We start from the raw sequence: 24,319 nt of genomic DNA on the forward strand, positions 1-24,319 counted from the left end.
GAATCAGTGCATAAACAAGGTAACTGTTGTGCAGTAATTGCGTAAGAGTATTTGGTCAGAATTTGAATGGGTGGTCAGCTGCAATTTGGAAATATACATGCTTCTCCTGCTGTAGCGCTACATGCAGTGACTCTCCATGCTGTTTGTGGTTTGTTGAATTCCCTTCTGTTTCAGGTCATTGCTGGAAGCTTGATAATACAGCATATGAGCAGTCAGTTTCATTTTAACTCTCTCCTATTATCCATTACTGCATATTTTGCATCAAAATGCAAGTCAGCCTGACTTGCATGAATCAGAATAAAAAAAAATAAAATCACTTCCAGTATTGCATTCTGTATGTTGCCAATTAAAAGAGAATAATGTTTTTCAGTCAGAGAGAGAGCAGATGCTTCTGATTGCAATAATAATAAATGATTTACCAGTGAAGAACAGGATGGGGAAACATGGCTAATCAATGCCAGGAGATTACATATCTTTAATTAAGCTGCCCACAGGCAGATTGGCCTAGCTGCCATAGGGGAGGAAAGCTGATCCTTTCTAGTTCAGGCAGACTTTTCTCAAACCTTCATGATTTAGTGTTCTATATAGGTGCAAGTGACTTGTGCATTGAGCTACCATGGAAGGGTTTGAAACAATTTTTCTTCCTGGAAGTCCAGCTGTTTGGCTGGGTGGGGTTTTTTTTTTTTTTTTTTAAATTTTTTTAAAGTATTCTGATAATTTTTTCTAGCAAGCTGAATTGTTTTTGTGTCTTCAGTCATCACTGGATCTCAGTGTGTCAAGTGTCTCTTAAAATCATGCTTTCAAATTCAGAAGGCTTGAGGAAGTTAGAGACTCAATGTTTTCTCAAAAGATCAGAGGAAAACCTGTTGTGGTTTAAACCCAGCCAGGCAGCTTTTCACTCACTCCCCCCCCTTCTTGCCCTCCCCCTACTCCTGGAGGGACGGAGAGGAGAACTGAAAAGAATGCAACTCCCACGGGTTGAGATAAGAGCAGTTTAGTAACTAAGGTATAACACAAATCACTACTGCTACCACCAAGGATAATAATGATAAAGGAAGTAAGAAGGGAAGAGAATACAACACCTCAGCACCAGCCAACCGATAACTCCCCCCTGAGTCTGACCAAGCACCGAGCGATACCTCCTCCAACCCTGCAGTCCCAGGCCTTCCGGGTCCCTCTCCGTAACATCCTGGGCATAACGTGCTGTGGTATGGAATACCCCTTTGTTTAGTTTGGGTCAGGTGTCCGGTCTGTGCTTCCTCCTGGCTTCCCCTCTTCCCTGGCAGAGCATGAGGCTCACAAAGTCCTTGCCCAGACCAAAACATCATTTTTATCAGCTCTGTTCCCAGGTCGAAAGTCAAAACACAGCACTGCACCAGCTACCAAGAAGGAGAAAAATAACTGCTACTGCTGAACCCAGGACAAAACCTTTGACCTTTACTGTGCGATCCTGCATGCTTAAATCCCCTGCTTATGTTACCAGTTGTGCTCCTCCAGATTCACGGGGGACTGCAGACCAGCAATGGTACATCAGACTTGGTTGTTCTATCCCATTGGCCTTGCTGAAAGACCTCAGCTCAAGCTAGTTGAAAATACAGAATAAATTAGGCAGTGATAACATTTCACTGTCAGTTTTGATTTCTGCTGTTACCTGTGCTAATACCTATTCCTTTTACTCCCCGGTGTTACCCTGAATACCTTGCTATAGAGTCTTTGTATATCATTAACTGAGATGTTAAATTAGACACCTCCTTAATCTGTGGTCCTTTTGTGGCCCATGGTTTCAGTCATCCCCTAGAGATGCCGTTTCCACAAAGTTATAAAATACAGCACAGCTCAGAGTTGTTTGTGTGATGATTTAGTAGTAAACCTTTTGCTCCCCTGCCCTCTGTGTGGGCTTCACCATTCCTGTCCCTTTAAATCTCTGAATCTTTATAAAGATGCTTTGGTTTATTAATGATGAAAGGGCTGTATTCTACTAAAGCAGCTATATCATTCACTGAAGTTCACTCTTAGAAGGAGCAAGGGGAACAGGAAAGGAGAGTTCAAGGATACTTCTTGCACCAACATGGCTTAAGCATCAACCTTTCAGAAAGCTTCTGGCTCCTGTCTAGCTCTACTCCACTTCTTCCACCCCATGGCAATTCAGCCTGGCATCCCCCAAACAGCATTCACTCCAGAAGCATTTGGAGAGTTCATCTGAGACATAAGGATGTCCAGAATATCTGCCTGAACAGCACAGTAGAGTGCAGAGAAGTCTGTCCCACCAGAGAGTCCAGATCCACCCATATCAGAGCTGCCTAAACACCTGAGATCACAGTGATGCCTACATCCGTTCTTCTATGAAGGCTTTCACATTTGCATCACTTCAGGCTGTCAGCCCTCAGAATCAGGCCATGTCCTTCCAAATATTTTTCCCTTGAGAAACTTATAATCAAGAAGTTTTAGGGCTCATTCTTGGGTTACAGATTCAGAAACAGAATTCTGTTACGGTGACAGATGCAAAATAAAACAATATAAATGAAAAAGTTTACAACAGACCTTGTTACAGTTTAAAAGACTAATGCATTGCTATTCTTGGATGACCACCAGTGGGCTGGGTCAGTGTGTCTGTAGAAGAACAAGCAGACAAACTTCAGACAGTTGGCACTGTTACAGATTGGCTTTCTGTTATGCTTCTGATTCCTCATATTTAGTGTATGTTTACGAGATTCTGGAGTCTGTCAGGCATTAAAATGTAAAAGAATCACTTAGTTGGTGACAAATCATAGAGATTCATAGGAAGCATATTTTTGTGATGAGTAGTGTCTTGGCCACCACTCAAATAGTTTGCAGGGTACCTCAAGAGATAAAGCAGGATCCATGGCATCTTGCAGCTTTGGCTGTAACTTGAATGTTTTGTGTTTCTGTGACTGAAAGGTCTGTAGACACACACATGCATCCACAATGTGGAACGTGGGTGTATATGGTGTTATTTGTCAGATGATTTTTCAAAGCATACCTCTATAGAGACCCCAAGCAGTGATTTTACTCCTATTGAGTATTACTCCTTCTTATTGTCAGCAAGAGTAATAATTCACATGGTAGTAGTGCCGTATGTCTGAGTCACAGGCGCAGGTGCTAGGTTCTATATAAAGATCACCAAAAATTTATTCATTGCTCTGAGACTCTTGAGTGTAGAACAGAAGGCAGCAGGCTGGAACGGGATGTTTTCCCTTGGGAAATGGCACATTTGACATACATTTTGGTGTGCTAACTTTTCTTTCAAGGTACGGAATGGAGTTTTCTGTTTGATCATGTTTGTTTATGGGGCCTTTAGGTTCTGAAATCCAACTGGCAAATTTCAGCAATTCTGTGAGTGCAGACCCTGTGTGTCACTAGTGAGGCAGTGTTTGCCTACAGATGATTCACGGTCATGGCTTATACCATATTGACCAAAAATCCTTGCGGATCCCTTATGTGTGAAGGAGTCATGCCAGGTGATCAGTACAATGGGCTCCTATGCTCTCAGCTTCTCTCTTTGGGCTCTCTGTCTCATCTACAGGAACATATAGAATCATAGAATAGTTAGCGTTGGAAAGGACCTTAAGATCATCTAGTTCCAGCCCTCTGCCATGGGCAGGAACACCTCAGACTAAACCATGCCACCCAAGGCTTTGTCCTACCTGGCCTTGAATGCTGCCAGGGATGTAGCATTCACAACTTCCCTGGGCAACCCGTTCCAGTGCCTCACCACCCTTACAGTAAAGAACTTCTTCCTTATATCCAGTCTAAACTTCCCCTGTTTAAGTTTTAACTCATTACCCCTTGTCCTGTCACTGCAATCCCTAATGAAGAGTACATCCCCAGCATCCCTATAGCCCCCTTCATATACTGGAAGGCTGCTATGAGGTCTCTGCGCAGCTTCTCTTCTCCAGGCTGAACAGCGCCAACTTTCTCAGCCTGTCTTCATACAGGAGGCTACAGTCCCCTGATCATCCTCATGGCCCTCCTCCAGACTTGTTCCAACAGTTCCATATCCTTTTTATATTGAGGATACCAGAACTGTAGCCAATACTCCAGGTGAGCTCTCACGAGAGCAGAATAAAGGGGCAGGATCACCTCCTTCGACCTGCTGGTCACACTCCTTTTGATGCAGCCCAGGATACGGTTGGCTTTCTGGGCTACAAGCACACTCTGAAGCTGGCTCATGTTCATTTTCTCATCGACCAGCACCTCCAAGTCCTTCTCCACAGGGCTGCTCTGAATCTCTTCTTTACCCAACCTGTAGCTGTGCCTGGGATTGCTCCCACCCAGGCGTAGGACCTTGCACTTGGCATGGTTAAACTTCATCAGATTGCCATCAGCTCACCTCACAAGCATGTCAAGGTCCCTCTGGATGGCATTCGTTCCCTCCAGTGTATCAACCGAACCACACAGCTTGGTGTCATTGGCAAACTTGCTGAGGGCGCACTCAATCCCACTGTCCATGTCACTGACAAAGATGTTGAACAAGACCGGTTCCAACACCAATCCCTGAGGGATACCACTGGTTACTGGTCTCCAGCTGGACATTGAGTCATTGACCACAACTCTTTGTGTGCTGCCATCCAACCAGTTCTTTATCCACCGAGTGGTCCACCTATCAAACTGATGTCTCTTCTATTTAGAGACAAGGATGTCGTGTGGGACAGTGTCGAATGCTTTACACAAGTCCAGGTAGATGATATCAACTGCTCTACTCCTGTCCATCAGTTTTGTAGCCTCATCATAGAAGGCCACCAAATTGGTCAGGCAGTATTTCCCCTTAGTGAAGCCATGCTGGCTGTCACCAAGCACCTTGTTGTTTTTCATGTGCCTTAGCATGCCTTCCAGGAGAATCTGCTCCAAGATTTTTCCAGGCACAGAGGTGGGACTGACTTGCAAGCTGGAACATAATATCTATAAAAGATTTATGGCTGTAGGTGAAACTTATTTATCTACAGTTTGAAAAGGGCTAGTATCTATCTATCTATCTATCTATCTATCTATCTAATCATCTAGTATCTATCATCTGTCATCTATTTAAAATATCCCACCTGAAGGACTGCAAATTTAAACTTTTTTATTTTTGTTTAAGCATTGCCAATAGAATGAGACAAAAGCCAGCTGTTCTGCTGCAAGTCAAGGGTTAATTAAAAATTCCTGTGCTAAGCGTTTTATTCTCAGTTCTAGTCTAGCTGTAATACACAATTGCTCAAACCTTATTCTCTACAGCTTCAGGGAGTCAGCTGAGGTATTTCTATTTCTTGTGCTTAATGTGTGCTTGATTTTACTCTGTGTATGTGTGTGTAACTGTGTCTTTTCATTTTCATTTGCTTGCTTTTGGCAATTTGCTGTGGCTGAGAGCTTGACATGATCTTGAATGCTAGAGTTAATCTTTCATTTCTGCAGCTATGTTACAGTCTTCCTGAATTAGTAGAATTATTGTTTAAAGACATCAGGCAAGCACATCCCAACAGCTTCCCTGGAGCCTCATAAAATAATTGCTGAGACTTGAATTATGGAAAAAACCTCTGTGAAAAGACTATCTAAAAACTAAGAAGACTGAAGATAAAATCAGAGCTTCTTCAGTTACTGTGCACGGCTCTTGTCTTTAAATATTCTCAAGTGCTTCTCAGTGAAAAGTAATCAAAGGCTCTGCCAAATGAATCAGGTCAGATTATGAAGGGAAACTAAACATGAGAGTTTGAACAATAACTTCCTATGGAAGTCCAGAGCTTAAGGAGGAGGGTAGCTGGATACTGCGTGGGGAGTCTGAGTAGAAGGGCAACTGTTTTCATTTCAGCAGCACTAGACAAACCTGTTGACGCTGTAACAGGGCATGTACCAGTCTTCATGTTTTGAAGAAAACTGGGCAGAATCCAGACATGTGCTGCCAAACAACAACCATTTTCTGGGGGATGAGCCAGGCTGTGGAACAAAAGGAGAAAGTGCATCCTGGACTAGGAGTAGGTGGTGTGGCTCTGGGAGAACAACGAGCAGCACTGGGAAAGCCTGCTGAGAGTAATTTTTAACAGTCAGTTCCGCTAAACCACCTCTGTGTTTCAAGATCAGCTCTGGCAGAACCTACCTTGGTTCTTCTCTTTCCAAGTATGGGTTGGAGATCTCTAAGTGCCACCATGTGTTGAGTACTGAGCATGGAGTAAGGTCAAGCATCTTGCAAAGTGACAGAAGGGATAAGAACAATGCATGTGTTTTGCATCTGAGCCTAGAGCAAGATTATTCATTGCCTTTGGAATCTGCACATAGTTCGTTGTGATGTAGGCTGTCAGATCCATTCCTGCTGCAAATAAATCAATGAGGTTAAGCCAGGGATGTGTTTGATTCAGTGTTTGTTTTCTGGTTTTCATTGTTGGAGGGAAGAAGGAAAAAAGACGGAGTACTAACAAAGGAACACATTAACTTGAGGAAATCTTGCTTGTTTTTTTTTTTTTTTTTTTAGGAATAAAAACAGGTGTTGCTTGGGTAGTGCAAAAACATTGCTTTTCAATGGTAGCGTTTCCATTACCGATGCTTCAATGCCTTTGTCATGATCTGTCATAATCCCGTACAAAAATCATGGTTCTGAAAATGTCTCTCTCAAAAAGTTACATTCTCATCTCTTAGTAGTAAAGATTTTTGCAGTAAAATTATGGCATTTAGCTATCCAACTCTGACTAATAGTGAAAGCAGAATGAATAGCTCATTGTATGTACTATTTTTGTAAGTTCATCTTTGTGAGGGATGAGTTATGAATTATTGATGATTCAGTTTGAATTCGTTCCTAGATTTGTTTCTAAATAATCCTCTGACCACACAAAAACATATTATAGATATATGAGTTGAATATACCTCTCTTTTAAAGAACTCTTAAGTTCACTGGGATTCTGTCAGGACTGCGTATGATCTAGTCTATTATTTTCTATTTCTTTCCATTCTTATCAAGTTTTTCAATTTTCAGTATTCATAGACTAGCAAGAGGCATGCTGAGTAAGAGCTGAGGATACTTAGCCTCTTTTAGGTTTGAGTAAATTTACTTTTCCAGTAAACATTTTTTCTGTGTAACTGCCTGAGCATATATTCAAGAAGGTGTTTCATCTGCAGACAACATTTGTCTGATCTGTAATAAAGTGTTTTCTTATTCTTTTGTGTATTTTCCTACATATCACTGTGCTGATTTTGCATAAAAAGTGTTATACATCCTATGGAAACAAGCTGCTGAATTATTAGAAGTGCTGAACATCTGTGCGTTTTCTTAAGTTGAAAGGGATTTTCGTAATTTATGAATTCCTGAAGGGTACATTATGAGGATTTCAGAACATGCTGGTTTTAAAAACAAAACTTTAGCATCCTGTGAGCAAAAGAAGATGTGACAGCAGAGCTTTAACAGAAGGGAGTCCTTTTACTATAGCAAAATACTTTTCCTCACCTGCCTGGTTCAAAAAATGCATTAGTGCTATTTCCTATTTGGGGGGGGGCACTCCCCCCCCCCCAGATAAGCAGCCCACTTCTTCTCTATACTGCCTGTTTTTTTTCTGCTATCAGATACCACATTTAAACCTAAAAGGCTGACTGCTGCTTTTAAGCAAGACAAAATGAAATGCTTTTATTCCAAATTGTGTTGTATTTCCAAAACAGAAAAAGGAATCTCTTTGCAGCCAAAGAACTGTTTTGATGGAAAGTCTTAATTCTTATCATTTTAAAATAAAATCAGCTTTTTTAACAGAGAAAGGCTATTTTTTACAGAAATATTCTACAAAAGAAACAAATGCATACTGAAGCAGTTAAAAATCAGAATCCTAAATTAATCATTTTTAGACTGAAATTTATCAGTTTGATCCCCATAGGTGACCTGTATGACTGAAACCTTTTTTTTCGCAAGCATATGAAAGTGTGTCCCCACGAACACTTTGGAAAAGGGACACGTTTTTGTGGAAGTTGTTGCTGCTTGCACGAGGATTTATGACCTATGGGTGTGCAAAGTCAGGCCCCTCCTGTGAAGTCCCAGAAGGGCATCTTGGGCTGATGTTATGGCTAAAAGGAAATAGAACCTGGAGTGTGAGAGGCACAATAGGACCAGGCTCCTAGGACTGCAAGAGCAACCGACAAGGCCAAGCACCCAAGCAAGAAAGCCTTTTTTTCCACTGTGAAAGCTCCTACATGGGCAGCCCCTGAGCAGTGGATTGGAGTTTCCGTGTTAGTGGAGCTCATAATTTGCCAGACCCTTGGCTTTGTTGAGTACGTTGCTGATTTTCAGAAGGAAATAATAGTTAACAGCGGATTCCTGCGCAGAGGAAAATAGGGACATCTTCTTGACAGGCTGTTTCTGAGCTGTGGGTGGTACTTTTCTATGTAAAAATGTGGGACTAATCTTCCCTATATGGATTTATCCAGGCACTTCTGATACCCCTGTAAAACATTTCCAATTTGAAGTTTTATGTGGCACATGCTCCTTCAGCATAAATAAGTCTTGGATGAAAAAAATCTTCTGTTGCCTGCTAATGTCTTTTGAAGCTCCCTATCTCCTATGCTGGGGCAGACAACAAACAGTCAAACTCTCCACTTCCACTGTCACTTGCTGCTTCCCCATGCTGCCTCTTTTACAGCCTTTTCAGCTGCTCATTATACAGGCCATTGCTCTGGAGAACGTTGAACTTGCCGATGTCCTGTCAGCTTAAGGAGGACCTTAAAGTACTCAGCACGTTAGGTTGTTGGATTTCATCAGATCAAGCTCCTACTGGGGGGGGGGTGGGGCTTGGCTTTAACAGAGACTTGATGCTAGTTTTAGCATAAGTAGTTTACTTAGTTACTGGTTTTGTACCAAATACATCTATATCGTGCCAAGTTTGAGCTGAAACTTGACTGTGAGTAGATTGATGACTATTTGTCTTTTTTTTCTTTCTGTGTGTTTTTTGGTTTTGTTTTTGTTTTCACAACTTGGATATTGAAGTATGGGTCATCTCACTGTATCTCTGGGAGAGTTGCTAATTTTCTGCCTGCAAGGTAATTTTGATGATATGTGACTGCGTGCACGATACCTCTCATATCAACGGAAATGGCTTTCAGTCAGAATTCAAGCTTCAAGGGGGAGATTTAAATCAAGTTCAGAGCCAATTTTTTATGCTTTTAAACTGAGATGGAACCCAATACTGAATCTGATCATCCTTCAGCTTTGGCATGCCTGGGAGGTGGGAGTTGTACTAGGTTTGTAAAAACATTTATGGTGGTATGCCAGATGCAGTCATAAAATCATTTCCTTCTTTCTCAGGCAGACTGAAATAACAGGGAAAGTCAGGTGAGTGGGATGTGATTTGCCTCAGGCCAGTAGAAGTTCAACACTTTTGCTGTGATTGCCAGTTACCATTATCTGGTTCCCAGATTGCCATTTGCTAAAGCATCAGCTGTGCTAGAGACTGTGCTTCATCCTCCAAGTTATGAGACTCAGCTGAATTTAGTTCTTACAGTTTCATTTAGTTTCTTCTCTCCTTCCACATCCCATTTATTACTTTCAATCCATTTTCAAGGCACTGGTTGTGACACAAAATAACCTTTCCCGTGTAGCGCATCTCTTGACACTGATACCCTAATGTGCCAGAGCTGCCCTCAACTAAGGACTGAATTTACCTGTTTTATAAGGTATTTGATTTTGACAAGTGCCCTCCCCCTTCATTCCTGCCTGTGATAGCACAGCAAGCTGCAGCTTGAGCATGGCTCACAACCTGTTGCAAGGCTGTGCAGAGCAAACAGAGCAGTTGTGTTCTCATAGCACCTGTGGAAACAAGGACAGTCTGTTTCAGGCTGCAGTTCTTCAGCAGAAGCCATGATCCCACCTGTAGGCACTGAGCTAAAGCTCCATGTCACAGTGCTGCTCGGAGGTAATCCTTTGGTATGTAGAATCACCATTTAAAAAGGCTTTGGAAGTATAAGTGGTAAGTGAAGAAAAGACTGGAGGCATTAGTATGGGCTGCCTTCTAGGTCACCTTGATGTGACACTTTCATAAGTGGTGAATGACCCTTCCTAGGCATGCTGAAATTCATTCATAAGTTCCAGCTGTGCTGCACAGACAGAGGCTTCATGATTTTGGAGAAAAGAGAGGCAGAAGCCTTCGTGCCCAGCACACCTATGATCACAAAACCATGCTGTTTGCTTTTGACATCTCTGCCTGCTTTTGGGCTGTACGGAATGAAGCTGGGAGAATAGCATCAGCAAGGTGGGATGTAGTCCAGTCTGATGTTGCTTCTCCTCATAGATCTATGTGTCTTCAAGCAAAATAATTTCTGTGGACTGGAAACAGTTGGACACCTTCTCTTGCTTTGCTCCTGAGGAAAGTGAAGCTCCTGCCAGGCTTCCGTCTACTGGAAAATGGGATAATTGTGCTTTCTTACATCTATATGCACATGTTGTGTCAGCTGTCATCATTTGTATCTCTGCTTTTCTGGCTCTTGATTAGGGTTCCTGTAGGTCACAGTAATGCAGACAGTACTTGTCAATAGAAACAGTGCCACTTGTCATTTGAGCTAATATTTGCATTTAGTTATTCTAATAAAATTTGAGTTCTGCAGTATTAACGTTGTCATGCTTACTAGCTTGAAATTAGTTTTAGAATATAAGTGAACAGGAAGCCAAAACAGCCATAGTGCTTTTTGACTCCAGGAATAGAAATCATGTCTGTTTTGTGAATCCTCTTGGTTGGGTTTTTTATTGTTAATGGAAAGCACAGCTTAGGTAAGGAACCTCTTACCAACCTGGTGTTTAAATCTTTACTCTTCAACATTACACAGGCTTTAAATCATCGAATCTGATCTGCTTTGCAAACTACAGAAGTTTACAGGCTTCCAAATCAAAGGTTCAGAATATCTCATCCCACCATTGAAAGTCTCAGAGGGGATTTCAAATTCTGAGTAGTACAAACCATTTTTAAAGTGTTTATTTTCATTTTCATGAGAAGCTGTTCTGGTATTAATGAGATGAAAAAAAAACCCTGTTTGTACAGTGTAAGCACCTTGGATACAGTGATTTCTGACCAAGTTTAATTAGAAAAATATGACTTAAATGTTCCAAGAGTATTTTCCAGGAATAAAACAGCTGTTGCTTTTTCCTACTCTCCCAACCTAAAGGTCATTTTTTGAGGAACTGGTCAAACTTTTTGCCTTGTCTTAGAACAGACACCCTTGCCAAGTCATTTTTGGAAACCAAATGAAGTCAAAACATACTATTCTCACCCTTATGTGAGTCAAAGTAAGCCTCTTGCACTTGGAGAAACAGTGTTTTCTCTGGAGAAATCATGGATAAGAGGAAGAGTCAAAGACTCTGAAAAATCCTGTGGTTTTTACCAAAGAGTGTCCTTCATGCTTGATAGCAAAGTTTATTGATTTTTAATTTATCTTTAACCTGCTGTTAGATTCACACTGAACTAAAGCTTGGGCTATGTCATCTTCTTTTCATACTCCTTGCTTGACGGAGAACCCTGTTTGACCTAGCTGATTTTTGCAGTAGGAAAATCTTCTGGGTGTACTTTATGTCCAGGAATGATGTACCTTGCTGTGTGGATAGTACAACAGACTTGTTGGCCATTGAGTGACGACAAGGGAATACAAAAGGAGAGCCCCAGGTCTCTCTCAGGAGTGCTCTGGGCTTCTGAGCTCTTGGTAGCCTGTGTCTCAACTGCAGTGTGGAAATCGCACTGGTAAGTAGAATAAGGGTTCAAACTGTGTTTTAGTTAATTCATTAAGAGTTAGTTGTGCCATGCAATCTCCTTGCTGGATGCTTAGCCTTTGGCAAGCACAGGCATGTTTCAGCTTAATATGACCAGCACTGGAAGTTGTAAAAGATTTATTAAATGTCATCTTTGCTGTACGTTAAGGCTATAAAAATGGCTAGTTACTAGATCTCCTTTAATGGCAATGTATTTTTACCTTGTTGGAATTTCACATGTCTGAGCTTTAGGTGCAGCAGAGGAGGACAGTTCTGGCTTGAGTAGATCAAATGGGACATAATTAAAAAAGCAGAAACTAAGAATGCGGCAGGACATCTCTTTGGCAATTGAACAAGATGTGCTGCAGGGCAGTGTGATACAGTTAGACATGTAGAAGCTATGGGAACATAGCTTCATGTTCCTCATGAACTGCTGCATATTTCAAAGCAGAAGTCTGTATAGAGACTAATGAAGCTTTGAGCAGCTTCATGACCGCAGAGTTACTGTCTTTCATTTGTGGATCTTCTATCATAAGAAAAGTAGTAATATGGCGTATTTCTACCATGCATATATAGCTGCAACCAGCAGGGTACGTACAAGGGAATATATGAACAAGACACTTGGAATATTTCCTCTAAGGATAGTCAGAAAATAGCTGGAAGAAGTCATAAATGTTGATGGTGGGAAGTTGAGACTAATAATGGAGGACACCAGGACCTGAAGTACTAACGAAGATGTGTTTTAAGATTACGTTTCAAGTCGTATTTTTTCTTGTGAGTGTGTTCAAATCCCCACAAAAGAATAATTTCACAGATAATTTCCACAAGCGTAAAGGAACCTAGACAGGGTGCTTCAGCTCTGTAAGAGATGCAAAGCTCACAGTGAGTTGGAGGTCCATATAAATTATTCCTGGCTATCAGTATTACTTGATGAACTCTTTCTGTGGCACAGCAGAGGAGTAAATGCACACGGGATTTGGACTGTTTGCTTCTCTTACCCATTTTTATAAAAGGTGGATTTGTAATGCCTTAGCTTCTTAAAGTGTATCTTAAATACCCTTCATCCAGGCCCCATCTCCACTGAAATGTGGGAAGGAGAATGAGTCTGTCCTGCTCAACTGCAGTGAAAAGAAGAAATGAAGTTGTGTGTGGTCACCAGCAAGCTGATGCCATAACCCAGAGTAATGATTCTGTGTGAAGTGTTTCAGCTGAGTGATCATGTACTGTAACTGAGTAGTAACTGACTGACATGACCATAGAAACTTGACTTTCCTCCTCTGCTGAGGGTATGTCCCCAGCCAGAGTATCCTGGAGTGAGGTCTGACTGTTAGGAACTGGAGGATACCGGGCACTTTATTCCTTTAATACCTTATTTTCTTCTACAAAAGTCCACCTTGTTGTGAATTTGGCTTTGCGCTGATATTTTTTTCCCCTGTCCTTTGTGTCTGAACTTTGAGCCTGCAGTGTGGAGCGCTTAACTGCACATTTTTGACACTTCAGGTCATTTTTTTTGGCAGATTCTAAAATATGTGAGCTTGCAAGTGTGAAAAAAGAATATAAGATCTCTTAATAGGACAGTATTATATTCTTCTTACTTATCTTGTCATCTTAAAAATAAGATAGTTTAATTTTGGACCAAAGCTGTGTTGAACTAGAAGGCTGTGTTCCAGTCTTACAGCATCTTTTTCACCAAATCCTGATAAAAGCCTTTTTTATTTTTTTTTTCTGTAGAACTTTGTAAGAGCTAAAGTGTTGTTCTTTCCTGTGGGTGAAGTTCGTAAAAGTCTTCTGTCAGATTTCTCAGTACCTAAAAAATCAACCTCCCCTTTCTGCCTGAGCAATGGTATGGCAGGTCTATTTTTTGTAGCTCTAGGTGAGGACGTAGGTGAAGATCTCATCTGGATGCTCATGTCACTGGGTTTATGTTGTGGCTGAGATACAAACAGATGGTAACCCGAAGAGAAAGATTCTCAGGGAAAAAAATGACATAATTAAGTCATAAGCTGAAAAAAGAAAATAAACTTAGCATGTGTAATGTTTACAGATAATTTACTTCAGTTTTAATTGTTTGCAGTTGAAGGTCTCTGGTGATGCATGTTTCCTACAGCACAATTTTTTCTCTAATTAGAAAATTCTTTTATCCCTACTGAATGTCTCTTACCTGCATTACAGTTGTAATAAGCAGCTGGAACAAATTACTTCGTAAAGTAATGCAAAACCAGCATCTTGTCCTCCTATTTTTGTTTCATATCGCTTTGAAAAACTCACTGTGTTTTCAGAGTCCCATCACTGCCCTATTGTCAGAAATACCGCTTTCAGTAAGTTACACACTGTTCTCACTACAGATGTTGTTTTTTGGCATTATTGTCAACATACTCAGTTATATAGCTTTAGACTGCAAATTGTGGTTTTTCCCATCCCTTTTTCTCCTGACATACACCCACTAATTCCAGCCCCTCCTGTCTGGGATAGCATTGCAATTGCAAAACCTTAGCCAAGGCTGAAGCTGCTCTTTTCCCTTCCCACAGGATTCAGTGTCAGCTCCCCACATGGAATTTATTGGAAAAATTCTGCCAGAAAATATATTTTGACAAAACCTCTGAACTTTTGACCGAAAGAAATACGTGGAAAAAAAATCTGCTTTCCACTGGAAAACGCAGATTTCTACGGAAAATTAAAAAAAGCTGGTTGAAAACTTTGAGTCAGAAGTGTCCTGGGATCCCCATGTCCTTCTGGCAAGTGACAAGCAAGTGTGGGAGATGCAACATGTCCAAGGCTCTTTGTGTCAACATGAGGCGCTTGAACTAAAAATCCTATTAAGTAATGTAGCAGTACTTCCAAATACACCCTGGGAAACATTATCACCCAAAATATGTCAGAATTTTGGGGGTGAAAAGGAAAAACTGAAGGAGGAGACAGAAACACTTAAAAAAGAAAAAAATATCTGTGGTAGATTTTTAGCTTTTCTCCTATAGGCACCAAGGGAAACAAACACAGACACCCCACCCCACATCACACACACTCCCACCTCATCCTCTGTTCTCTGGCCATTTCTATTACTGTTTTATATGGTAGCTTTTCATAAAGAAGTTTAAATGAGGGAAACTTGGCTGCAGTCATTTTTTTCTGTGGTGGAAACTAAACTGTAACGAGTGTAAATAAGGCTGGCTTATTTCTGATGGGCTTTCATAAGGGTGCTCCTTTGTGTATTCTGAGGCCGTGTGAATGCTACTGGAAAGTAAATGATGCTACAAACTGCTAAAAAAGACCAAAAAGCCTATATTGTATGTATACATACATAGCATGAAATCTGATGGAATTTAATAAAAACTTCTTGCTATGATATGTATGAGTCATACAAGAACAGATACAGAGAGCAAAACTAAAGAAGTACTTAATCAGCAAAGGGAATTTGGCTGGTTCTGAGTGCTTTGAAGTAAGTTTAACGTGAAGGTTGGTGGTCATTTGTTCTCAGCATTTCATTCTTGGTGTATAGCCTGTGCAGGATGAAAGTGCAAGTGGAAAGCATGAGTTCAGTAAGTGCTGGGAGTCTCTGGAAACTGGTGGAAAGTACATCTCTGTGCTGGAAGCAGACTTTTACAGTCGTTTAATCCCAAGCAGCACTGGTGTGCACAGCGCATTTTCCACTCTGATGTCCTTAATTGACTTTACTTATAAATTTACACAGGTATCTCTATAACACTTTACAAGAGCAGCAAATTGAATTAATAAAAACATATTGTTTGCTCCAGTAGTTCAGGATTTTAAATATAAAATACTTATTTTTTTACAGTAATGGACTATTTCTGAAAGAACAGTATTTCTCATGGTTAAAATAATGACAATTTTATGCATTATTGATAAGATACAGGACGTTTATGCTTCCAACTGATAGATCATGTAATTGATGGATTTTTAGGTTTTTTTTGTTATTAATTATTTAGAACTTAACTGTGTGTGCTCTTCTTGTTGATTCTGAACAGGAATGAAAATTGTGGTTTCTACCTGACAGCCAATCAAAAAAATAATAATTTCAGGATAAACAAAGCTTTTAGATTTTGATTAGGATTTTGGTTTGGCTTATGTTAATTCAGATAACACAGGACATGAAACATTTCTGTACCACACTGACAGAGCTGTATTTCAGATGCTGGTCTCAAGGACCCTAATCTCCTCTCTCACTGGTGGCTGGGAGCAGCAATATGGGCCATAGAATCTGTTCAGATCATTGTACTTCTGTTTCCATCTTCTCTTCCAGCTCACTTTCTCTGCGTGCCACTATGACAACTACAGTTCCAAGACACATGAGAAGGTGTGTTTTGACTTCAGGCTAGCAACATGGATAGAGAATAGCCATACGTTGAAACAGTCAAGGGAGTAGTCTGTTGCTTTGGTAACACACTGACTGACCCTTCAGAGAGAGAAAATCTGGCCTGTTTACAGTAATTCTCTCTCTGTGGAGTAGCAGGGAACACATCAGGGCAGCTCTCTTTACTGGGGAGAGTGTAGATAGCTCTTAAATGCTGTGTAGGATATAATGGCATTTGTCATTATTTTTTTTATTTCAGTGGTGATTGTTTCATCCAAATTTCAGACTCTTTCAGAAATTCCTAAAGCACAAAGTTTAAGTGAAAGGAAAGATTACTTATGAATATCTTGCTTTATTGAGGAATTTGTTACAGACAAAGTAGGAAGTTTAATTATGTAAATTCTGTCACTACTAGAATTTAAAATCCATGAGAACTATGAAGTAATTTCTTTTTGTTACGAATTGCAATCTGTCACCATACCTAGAAGCATAGTACTTTGAAACTATGTTCTGCTGGATCTTTTGAATAAGAACAGTAGCACACCAGCCTTTCCTTTGCAGGCTTTTTAGATACTGCGAGTAGAGCTGGGCTTTAGTCTGTAGACTGACTGAAAACAGGAGAAAATTTAGTGCAACAGTGGTGCTTTCTAAGTTGGTTTTTCAGTGAGGATTACCAAGTGCTAAATGGCTGTTCAGTCTCATAGTGAGTGACAGCTCTGCTGCATAATTTAAATCAAGATGTCAGGATCTTGTTATCATGAGTTTAGAGGGAATATGGGCTCAATGTACTCTTGCTTCTTTTTCCTCCCTCCTCAGACTGCACTGTGGAGGGACTCATGGCCATAATTTCATGGCAGAAATAAGTAGGTGGGGATAGGAAAGAGGCAAGGATACCTTGTTCCCAAACATTTTGCTGTGTTAAGCCAAGAATTTGATGCAGATCACCAGTCTGCCAACTTTTAGCCTTGAAATCATGATACTGGTATTTGCAAGAAGCAACAGGAGTAAAAGAAAGAACCTTCCTGTCCAACGAACCACTTTTTAAGCTGTAGTTAAAACTGGTTTTCATCACTCATTGTAAGGTCAGATCTAAAAGCAGAGAAACTGCAACAAGCTGTGCCTCTAGTTCAGAGATGCTCGATCAGTGGGCTGTTTAGTACAGTAGACCTCTCTTTCAGTGCTATCCCATCAGCTGGTTGTGAGGACGTACTGTTGTTGAAAATATACCTAGGGTTCTTGTTGTTTTATGCTGTACTGGCAGAAGTTCTGCTTCTAGCTGTTTTGCTACTCTATGGATTTAGTTGCTTTTCAAAAAGCAGAGATTTTCTGATAGTCCCAAGGTGTCAGGAGCTGTTGTGGCAAGTTTAACTGTGAATTGACCGTGTTCTGCAAAACCAGAAGTGTCTCCGTGGTAAAACAGGCTTTCATATTTCTTCATGCTCTACAGTGACTTCACTCTGTATGTCAAGTTTGGGAGCAGCCTTTAGCTTCCCAAGATTCAGCAGTCTGTAGACAACAAGTATGAAAGTTCTGGCTCTTATCAACCACTTTAAAAGAACAAATGTTAAAGCTATCATACTGAAGTTACACATGCACAAGGCAGCTTTCTTCAGGGGAGATGTGACCCACAGACATGGCCTTTTCCAGAAATTAAGGAACGTGAAAAATGTCCACTTCTTCTGCATGAAGTACAGGAGGACCTTGCTTCATGTAATAAAGAGAAGACAAGCAGGAAGGTAGTAATTACAACACAGAGAAGAACAGTGTTGCTAACCATGTTTCTGTGCCTATTCAGTTATCTATCAAAATAAAGAAGCCTATGCAGCAGAGCAGTAAATAGGCTACAGAGAGACCTTTTAACAGTCTTCAAATATCTAAAGAGGGCCTTCAAGAAACCTGGAGAAGGACTTTTAGAAGGGCATATAGAGATAGGACAAAGAGGGAATGGCTTTAAACTGACAGAGGAGAGATTTAGATTAGATACTGGGAAAAAAAACCCAACTCCATTGTGAGGATGGTAAGACTGGCACAGACTGCCCAGAGAAGCTGTGGCTGCCCCATCACTGGCAGTGTTCAAGGCCAGATTGGATGGAGCTTGAAGCAACCTGGCCTAGTGGATGGAGAACTGAATTTTAACATGCAAGCATTGCTGGGGGAGCTTGGGAAATGAGATAACTGTTGATAGACTTAATTTTTTACTTGATCACCTGGCCTTTCTTCTTACAGATGCAACTTTGACACAATAGTCCAGTGACTAATCAGCTTGCCATGTAAAATCAGGGTCTGCAGTGAAGATAGATACTTCATACTCGTTCCAGCTGAGTTAAAAAACACAACAACAAAAAAAAAAAAGGTCAAATAACCAGACATTCAGAATCATAGAATCATAGAACAGGTAGGGCTGGAAAGGACCTTAAGATCATCTAGTTCCAACCCCCCTGCCATGGGCAAGGACAGCTCGCATTAAACCGTATCACCCAAGGCTCCTTCCAGCCTGGCCTTGAACACCACCAGGGATGGAGCATTCACAACTTCCCTGGGCAACCCCTTCCAGTGCCTCACCAGCCTTACAGTAAAGAATTTCTTCCTTATATCCAATCTAAATATCCCCTGTTCAAGTTTTAACCCATTACCCCTCATCCTGTCACTACAGTCCCTAATGAAGAGTCCCTCCCCAGCATGGGGAAGGCTACTAGAAAGGCTGCTATGAGTTCTCCAGCTTCTGTTCTCTAGGCTGAACAGCCCCAACTTTCTCAGCCTGTCTTCATACGGGAGGTGCTCCAGTCCCCTGATCAACCTCGTGGCCTCCTCTGGACTTGTTCCAACAGTTCCATGTCCTTTTTATGTTGAGGACACCAGAACTGTACACAATACTCCAAGTGAGGCCTCATGAGAGCAGAATAAAGGGGCAGGATCACCTCCTTTGACCTGCTGGTCACGCTCCTTTTGATGCAGCCCAGGATACGGTTGGCTTTCTGGGCTGCAAGCGCACACTGAAGCCGGCTCATGTTCATTTTCTCATCGCCCAAGACCCCCAGGTCCTTCTCCTCAGGGCTGCTCTGAATCTGTTCTTTACCCAACCTGTAGCTTTGCCCGGGATTGCTCTGACCCAGGTGTAGGACCTTGCACTTGGCATGGTTAAACTTCATGAGGTTGGCATCAGCCCACCTCACAAGCGTGTCGAGGTCCCTCTGGATGGCATTCCTTCCCTCCAGCGTATCAACTGAACCACACCGCTTGGTGTCATCGGCAAACTTGCTGAGGGCGCACTCAATCCCACTGTCCATGTCAGTGACGAAGATGTTGAACAAGACTGGTTCCAACACCGATCCCTGAGGGACACCACTCGTTACTGGTCTCCAGCTGGACATTGAGCCATTGACCACAACTCTTTGGATGTGGCCATCCAGCCAGTTCGTTATCCGCCAAGTGGTCCACCTATCAAACTGATGTCTCTCCAATTTAGAGACAAGGATGTCGTGTGCGACAGTGTCAGATGCTTTGCACAAGTCCATAGATGACATCGACTGCTCTACCCCTGTCCATTAGTTCCTTAGCCCCATCATAGAAGGCCACCAAATTGGTCAGGCAGGATTTCCTCTTAGTGAAGCCATGCTGGCTGTCACCAAGCACCTTGTTGTTTTTCATGTGCCTCAGCATGCCTTCCAGGAGCATCTGCTCCAAGCATAATTCATGAAAAGCTACTAATTTCTTCCCTGGAAGCCTGCCCAGAGGGATTTGTAGTCTGGGTCAAGAGGGGACCACACAGTCCAGCCCGTCTCATGGGTTGTGTAATGTGACTGTGGATTTGCAGCTAGGAGAATTACACTTTGAACTCATGAAACAGCTTCCTTTCAGGGCTTGTTCTCTGGGGGATGGATGCAAACTGGCAGAAGAAGAAGATGCAACTCTTTCTAATGTATCATGTTTGGCAAGTTGACTTTTGACCTTTCAGCGGCTTTACACAAATCTGTGTCGGTATACAGGGTCTCAGATTATTAGGAAGTAATATTTTTTCTATTCCCCTTTGGACTTTTTTGCCTTTTAAGGTACAAAGCAACCTTGATGTATGCAGCAATATAATGGCTGAAAACCTGTTGTTTTCATATTTCTGCAGTGTAATGACTGGCTTATGAGAAAAGGTCAGGGAAGGTGATACGAAAGAGTCTATTTTACTTGTGATTTCCCCTCCTGGACAGTGGAGATTAACTCTTTTGTATTTATTTTCAGACTGGATATTTCCATCTGCCCCACGGGGATTACTTCATTGAGCCCATTAAAAAGCATCCACAGAAGGAGGGGACACCTTATCCCCATATTGTTTATGGTGCAAATATCCTTCAAAATGCTTTAAGGAGAAGACGGGCGATCCCGATGGGAAAACAACAAGCATGTGGATTGAATGGTACAAATATTGCTGGATTTCTTCCTGTTTGCTTTCTGCATCTTTTAAAGCAGCTTATGTTTTCCAGTGGTGTGTACCTTTCCTTGTGCCAGGCTTTTTAAGATTCTGTAAAAAGAAATTATGTAGAATGAGAGAATTTCAGTCAAAATACATCAGGAGTGACTTATCTAGGTTCTTTTCTGAAAACTTCAATCCCCTTTACGGCTTGGATATGTTTTTCACACTTTGATCCTTCCTCCCCCTGACCATTTTTATTGCAACCATAACTGTTTGGTAAATTTGACTTGAATTCTTGACTGTTTCTGGGATGACAAGAATTCCAGTCATTATTTTTTTCACAAAACAGGTCTCACTCCATGCAGATGCTGCATGGTCTCAACATAAAATTGTCCTTCTCTAATCCATGGTTTAAGTTGAGGCTTTATAAATTCTCTGTGATAGTTACCAGAATATTTAAAGACATTTATTTGGTTGTTCTGAAAGTGGAGTGCAGGGCATAAACAACGTGCTTTTTGTAGAAGTAAAAATAACTTAAATATTGGTGCAGTAATACTCAGCATTGTGTCTTTTGGGAAAATAAACCAATAAACTATCCTGGAAAGGCATATTGTATCTGGAGGGTAGCTGCCATCTTGACAAATTACAGAGTTAGTAACTTTATTTATTAAAATATTTTCCTTAATTGACTTCATACCAAAAATTACAGAACTTCCATTGGTTCTCTGATGTTGGAGGCCTTCAAGCTGAGTCTGCACCAAACTTTAGAAAAGGTACAGTATTGGCAGCGGTGATGAATAATAACCTAAATGATGTAACACCCAAATTATGTACAAATAGAGATGTAGAATATCTAGGGGTGGTTTTGTGTCTTTCACAGGTTAATGGTTAGAGTAGCTGGTTCTTTTCGAAGGGCTGGAAGAAAATGAGGAATGTAGGAATTTTTAATCCTTAGTCATGACTACTGCTGAAGTTTTACTGTGAAATATGTTTTATTGTGTAATATGAATCGATAAATTACAGAAGCAAACAACAAGTCAGCTCCACTAAATTTCATATAGGATATAACGATCATTGTTCCCTCTAAAGGCCTAACTTTTAATTTGCATGGTATGTTCTGTTATCTCACTTCCATTGTAGCCAGCTCTTCAACAAGGTTAAGAAAAAGAAAGACATCAGCCTCATCTCCTGTTTACTCTATACATTGTCAGGGCAATTGCTGCTGTTAGAAATGAAATACAGAACAAAAAAGGAAAGTGACACAATTTTTGCTTTCTGTGTTAAATGTATTTACTGCATGGGCTTTGGGGAATAGTTGGCGCATAAATAAATTTTAAAGCAGGCAAGTTGACTCTTTTCAAGACCTTTTCACTTCATGCTGTAAAATTTGATACCAGAAGCCTAGTACACACACACAATATCACAGATGTCCCAGAGTAATGCCTTTTGGGATCACTTTAAAGCAAAATGACTTCAGTATACAGTTCACATCCAGTTGTAGAAAGGAATTAAGTTTTATGGATTAACTATCATGACCAGTTTGTGTTCTCAGCCCTAACTTTGTCCTCACTGGGATGAGGTTTAACTGATGAAGAGTTGCCTGCAGTAACTCTTGTAAGAACTGGTTTTCAGAATCAGGTATTTTAATTTATGGGCCAAGTTTGATCATATGGACTGTATACTTTTGTTTATTTGAGCTCTGATTCTGTTTGTTTTTTAAACTTAAAAGACAGTTGACTTTAAGACAGTTAAGACTTCTAAGACTTATGCTTGGGAAACCTTTTGTGTACCTAGGCAAAAAAGTAGTGCTGAGTTTTGCTTGGATGCTTTCAAGTCATCATACAAATTTGGGTAGTGGTAATGGTAATCTTTTAGTCAAAACTAACCTGTCTGTCAGTCAAAGAACATAAAGAACAATTGTAAGGGCAAAATCAAAACAGAGGAATTAGTATGGGAGAGATAGAGTATGCTGACGTCCTGTGCTGCTTTTTTGATATATATATATGTTTTTTTTTAATGTAAGGGCCATGTCACCTCTTGAGAGAAGCCCTGAACAGTGTGGCAACAACCGCATGAATCTCCAGGCTCCAACCTGTCGTCCATCTCATCTGCATACCTACCATCAGTTACATTCCTCTACTTCTGCAGTGATTATATTAGCTTATAATTTGCAATATCTTTAGCAGTTTTAGATATTTGAAGACAAATCACTGTGATAAATGATGCAAATTATAGCTTAGGTTTGTGCTATACACTTCCACTGCTGCTTAGACAACTGCTAGATGACTCAGACATTAGCTTAATTTAAATCTGAGTGTTAACTTGTAGGTGGCATTATGATACTGTACATCACATACTGTTGTCTTTATCACTTGAAATCTCTGTGAGAAATAGCAAAAATTAAAAATGGCCCAGAGCTTTATAAATAATTTCTCAAATCATTTATATCTGTAGGAGAGGAAACTAGGGGGATTTGTTTTGTTTTTCTGAAAAGGTAATCTTAAAAACTTGACTGTGCCCCAAGTTATAATGCAAGAGAGAAGGAACTGTCCTCCCTTCTACAGAATAAGAAAACCCTAACCCCTCCCATTTCTTTGATTTCATGCAGTCTTATATTTGTTTGTGAGCTGCAAAATGGAAAAGTTTTGCGAAGTTTGTGAATGAAAATGCTGTTATGCACCAAAGCCTTTCCTCACTAAGGACAGATAGGACTGTTATGATAAAAATAGATGGGCATCTTTCTCTTGGACTGATGAGGTGGTCAGTTTGCTCTTTGCTCAGTAGAGGAGGGTAATTGAGTTTATTCAGCCTGCAATTCGGTGATTGCTGCAGTAGGCTGTATAAATTGGTTTAGGGTATTAAGATAGATTTCTGAGAATACTTCATTGAAGCTTTCAATGAACAGAAGTTGTCATGTACTTTACCTTCATTCTGGCATTGAAAAGATTTGATAGATGAATTCAGAAGTTACGATTAGTTTAGATTGTACATGGACCTTCAACTCGTTGTCTGCAGTTATAAACCTTATAATTTAAAATTTTACATTTGGGGTTTGGAACTAGATGACCTTAAGGTACTTTCCAACCCTAACTATTCTGTGATTTTATGATTTTATTTTGCATTGGAGCTGTGATGGGGTAAGCCTGGGGTGGGAAGCAGGGGACAGAGGTCAGCTGTTGTGTGAAATGAGTAGAGGGGTGAGGTGAGCTGCAGGAGCAGAGCAACATCATCTGTGCAAAACTGTTTTTTAAGTCTTTTGAATGATGTCTGGGTGCCATAGTTAATTTAGCAGGTGACTAGAGCACCATCAAGCTATTTCAGACAATAGTTACCTGTTGTTCTTCTGAAGAGTTATGCCTGAGTGTAGGATTTTATTCAGTCATGGTCAGAATGCCAGAGCATTCTATTAATTTCTTCTGTCTGCAAGTGTACAGTATAAACTGTTAGTCTTGGCTTTTGACAGTGAAGTTCTTTGTTTAACCACTTGGAAGAGGGAGGAAAAAAACACCACCCAAGACTCTGTTGTATTCTCAAAGGATTGCTCATCTTTTTTTGGAAGAACATTGTGGCCAATGAAAGCTGCCTTGCTTGCTGACAGAAACCCTGGTACATACTGTGTAGCTTCCATATCTTTCGAAGAATGATGCTGACATTCTTCCAGTATTTGTTTATCCTGTATTTAACCACATAAGTTCATACAACTCATGCATTGAATTGTAGTAACTGATATCAATTCAGTATATGCATGGAAAAGCAACCTTCTTGTATCCCTCTGCTTTCTACAGAGAGGCTCTAGTAACCTGTTAAAAGATGCTTGCCATAAAAAAAGAGTGAATATTCAGTTAGAATGATGTCTGTTTTAAAGCAGGAACATAAACCAGACATCTTGCAGGGGTACATGAAGTATCTCTCA

The 24,319-nt window shown here is 40.7% G+C and overlaps 1 protein-coding gene across 1 annotated transcript in view; it reads left to right on the forward strand.

The window, feature by feature from the left end:
• Window positions 1–24,319, forward strand: part of ADAMTS12 (ADAM metallopeptidase with thrombospondin type 1 motif 12) — a 158,092-nt gene that overhangs the window by 38,766 nt on the left and 95,007 nt on the right. The window contains exon 3 of the mRNA XM_061354725.1: window positions 20,235–20,409. Within this exon, the coding sequence (XP_061210709.1) occupies window positions 20,235–20,409 (175 nt within the window). The remainder of the gene's footprint in view (window positions 1–20,234; window positions 20,410–24,319) is intronic.

This window comes from Neopsephotus bourkii, unplaced genomic scaffold (genome assembly GCF_033783945.1).
Source record: "Neopsephotus bourkii isolate Nb327-2 ecotype Australia unplaced genomic scaffold, CSIRO-AGI_Nbou_v1 NB_744, whole genome shotgun sequence".
Classification (NCBI taxonomy): Eukaryota; Metazoa; Chordata; class Aves; order Psittaciformes; family Psittacidae; genus Neopsephotus; species Neopsephotus bourkii.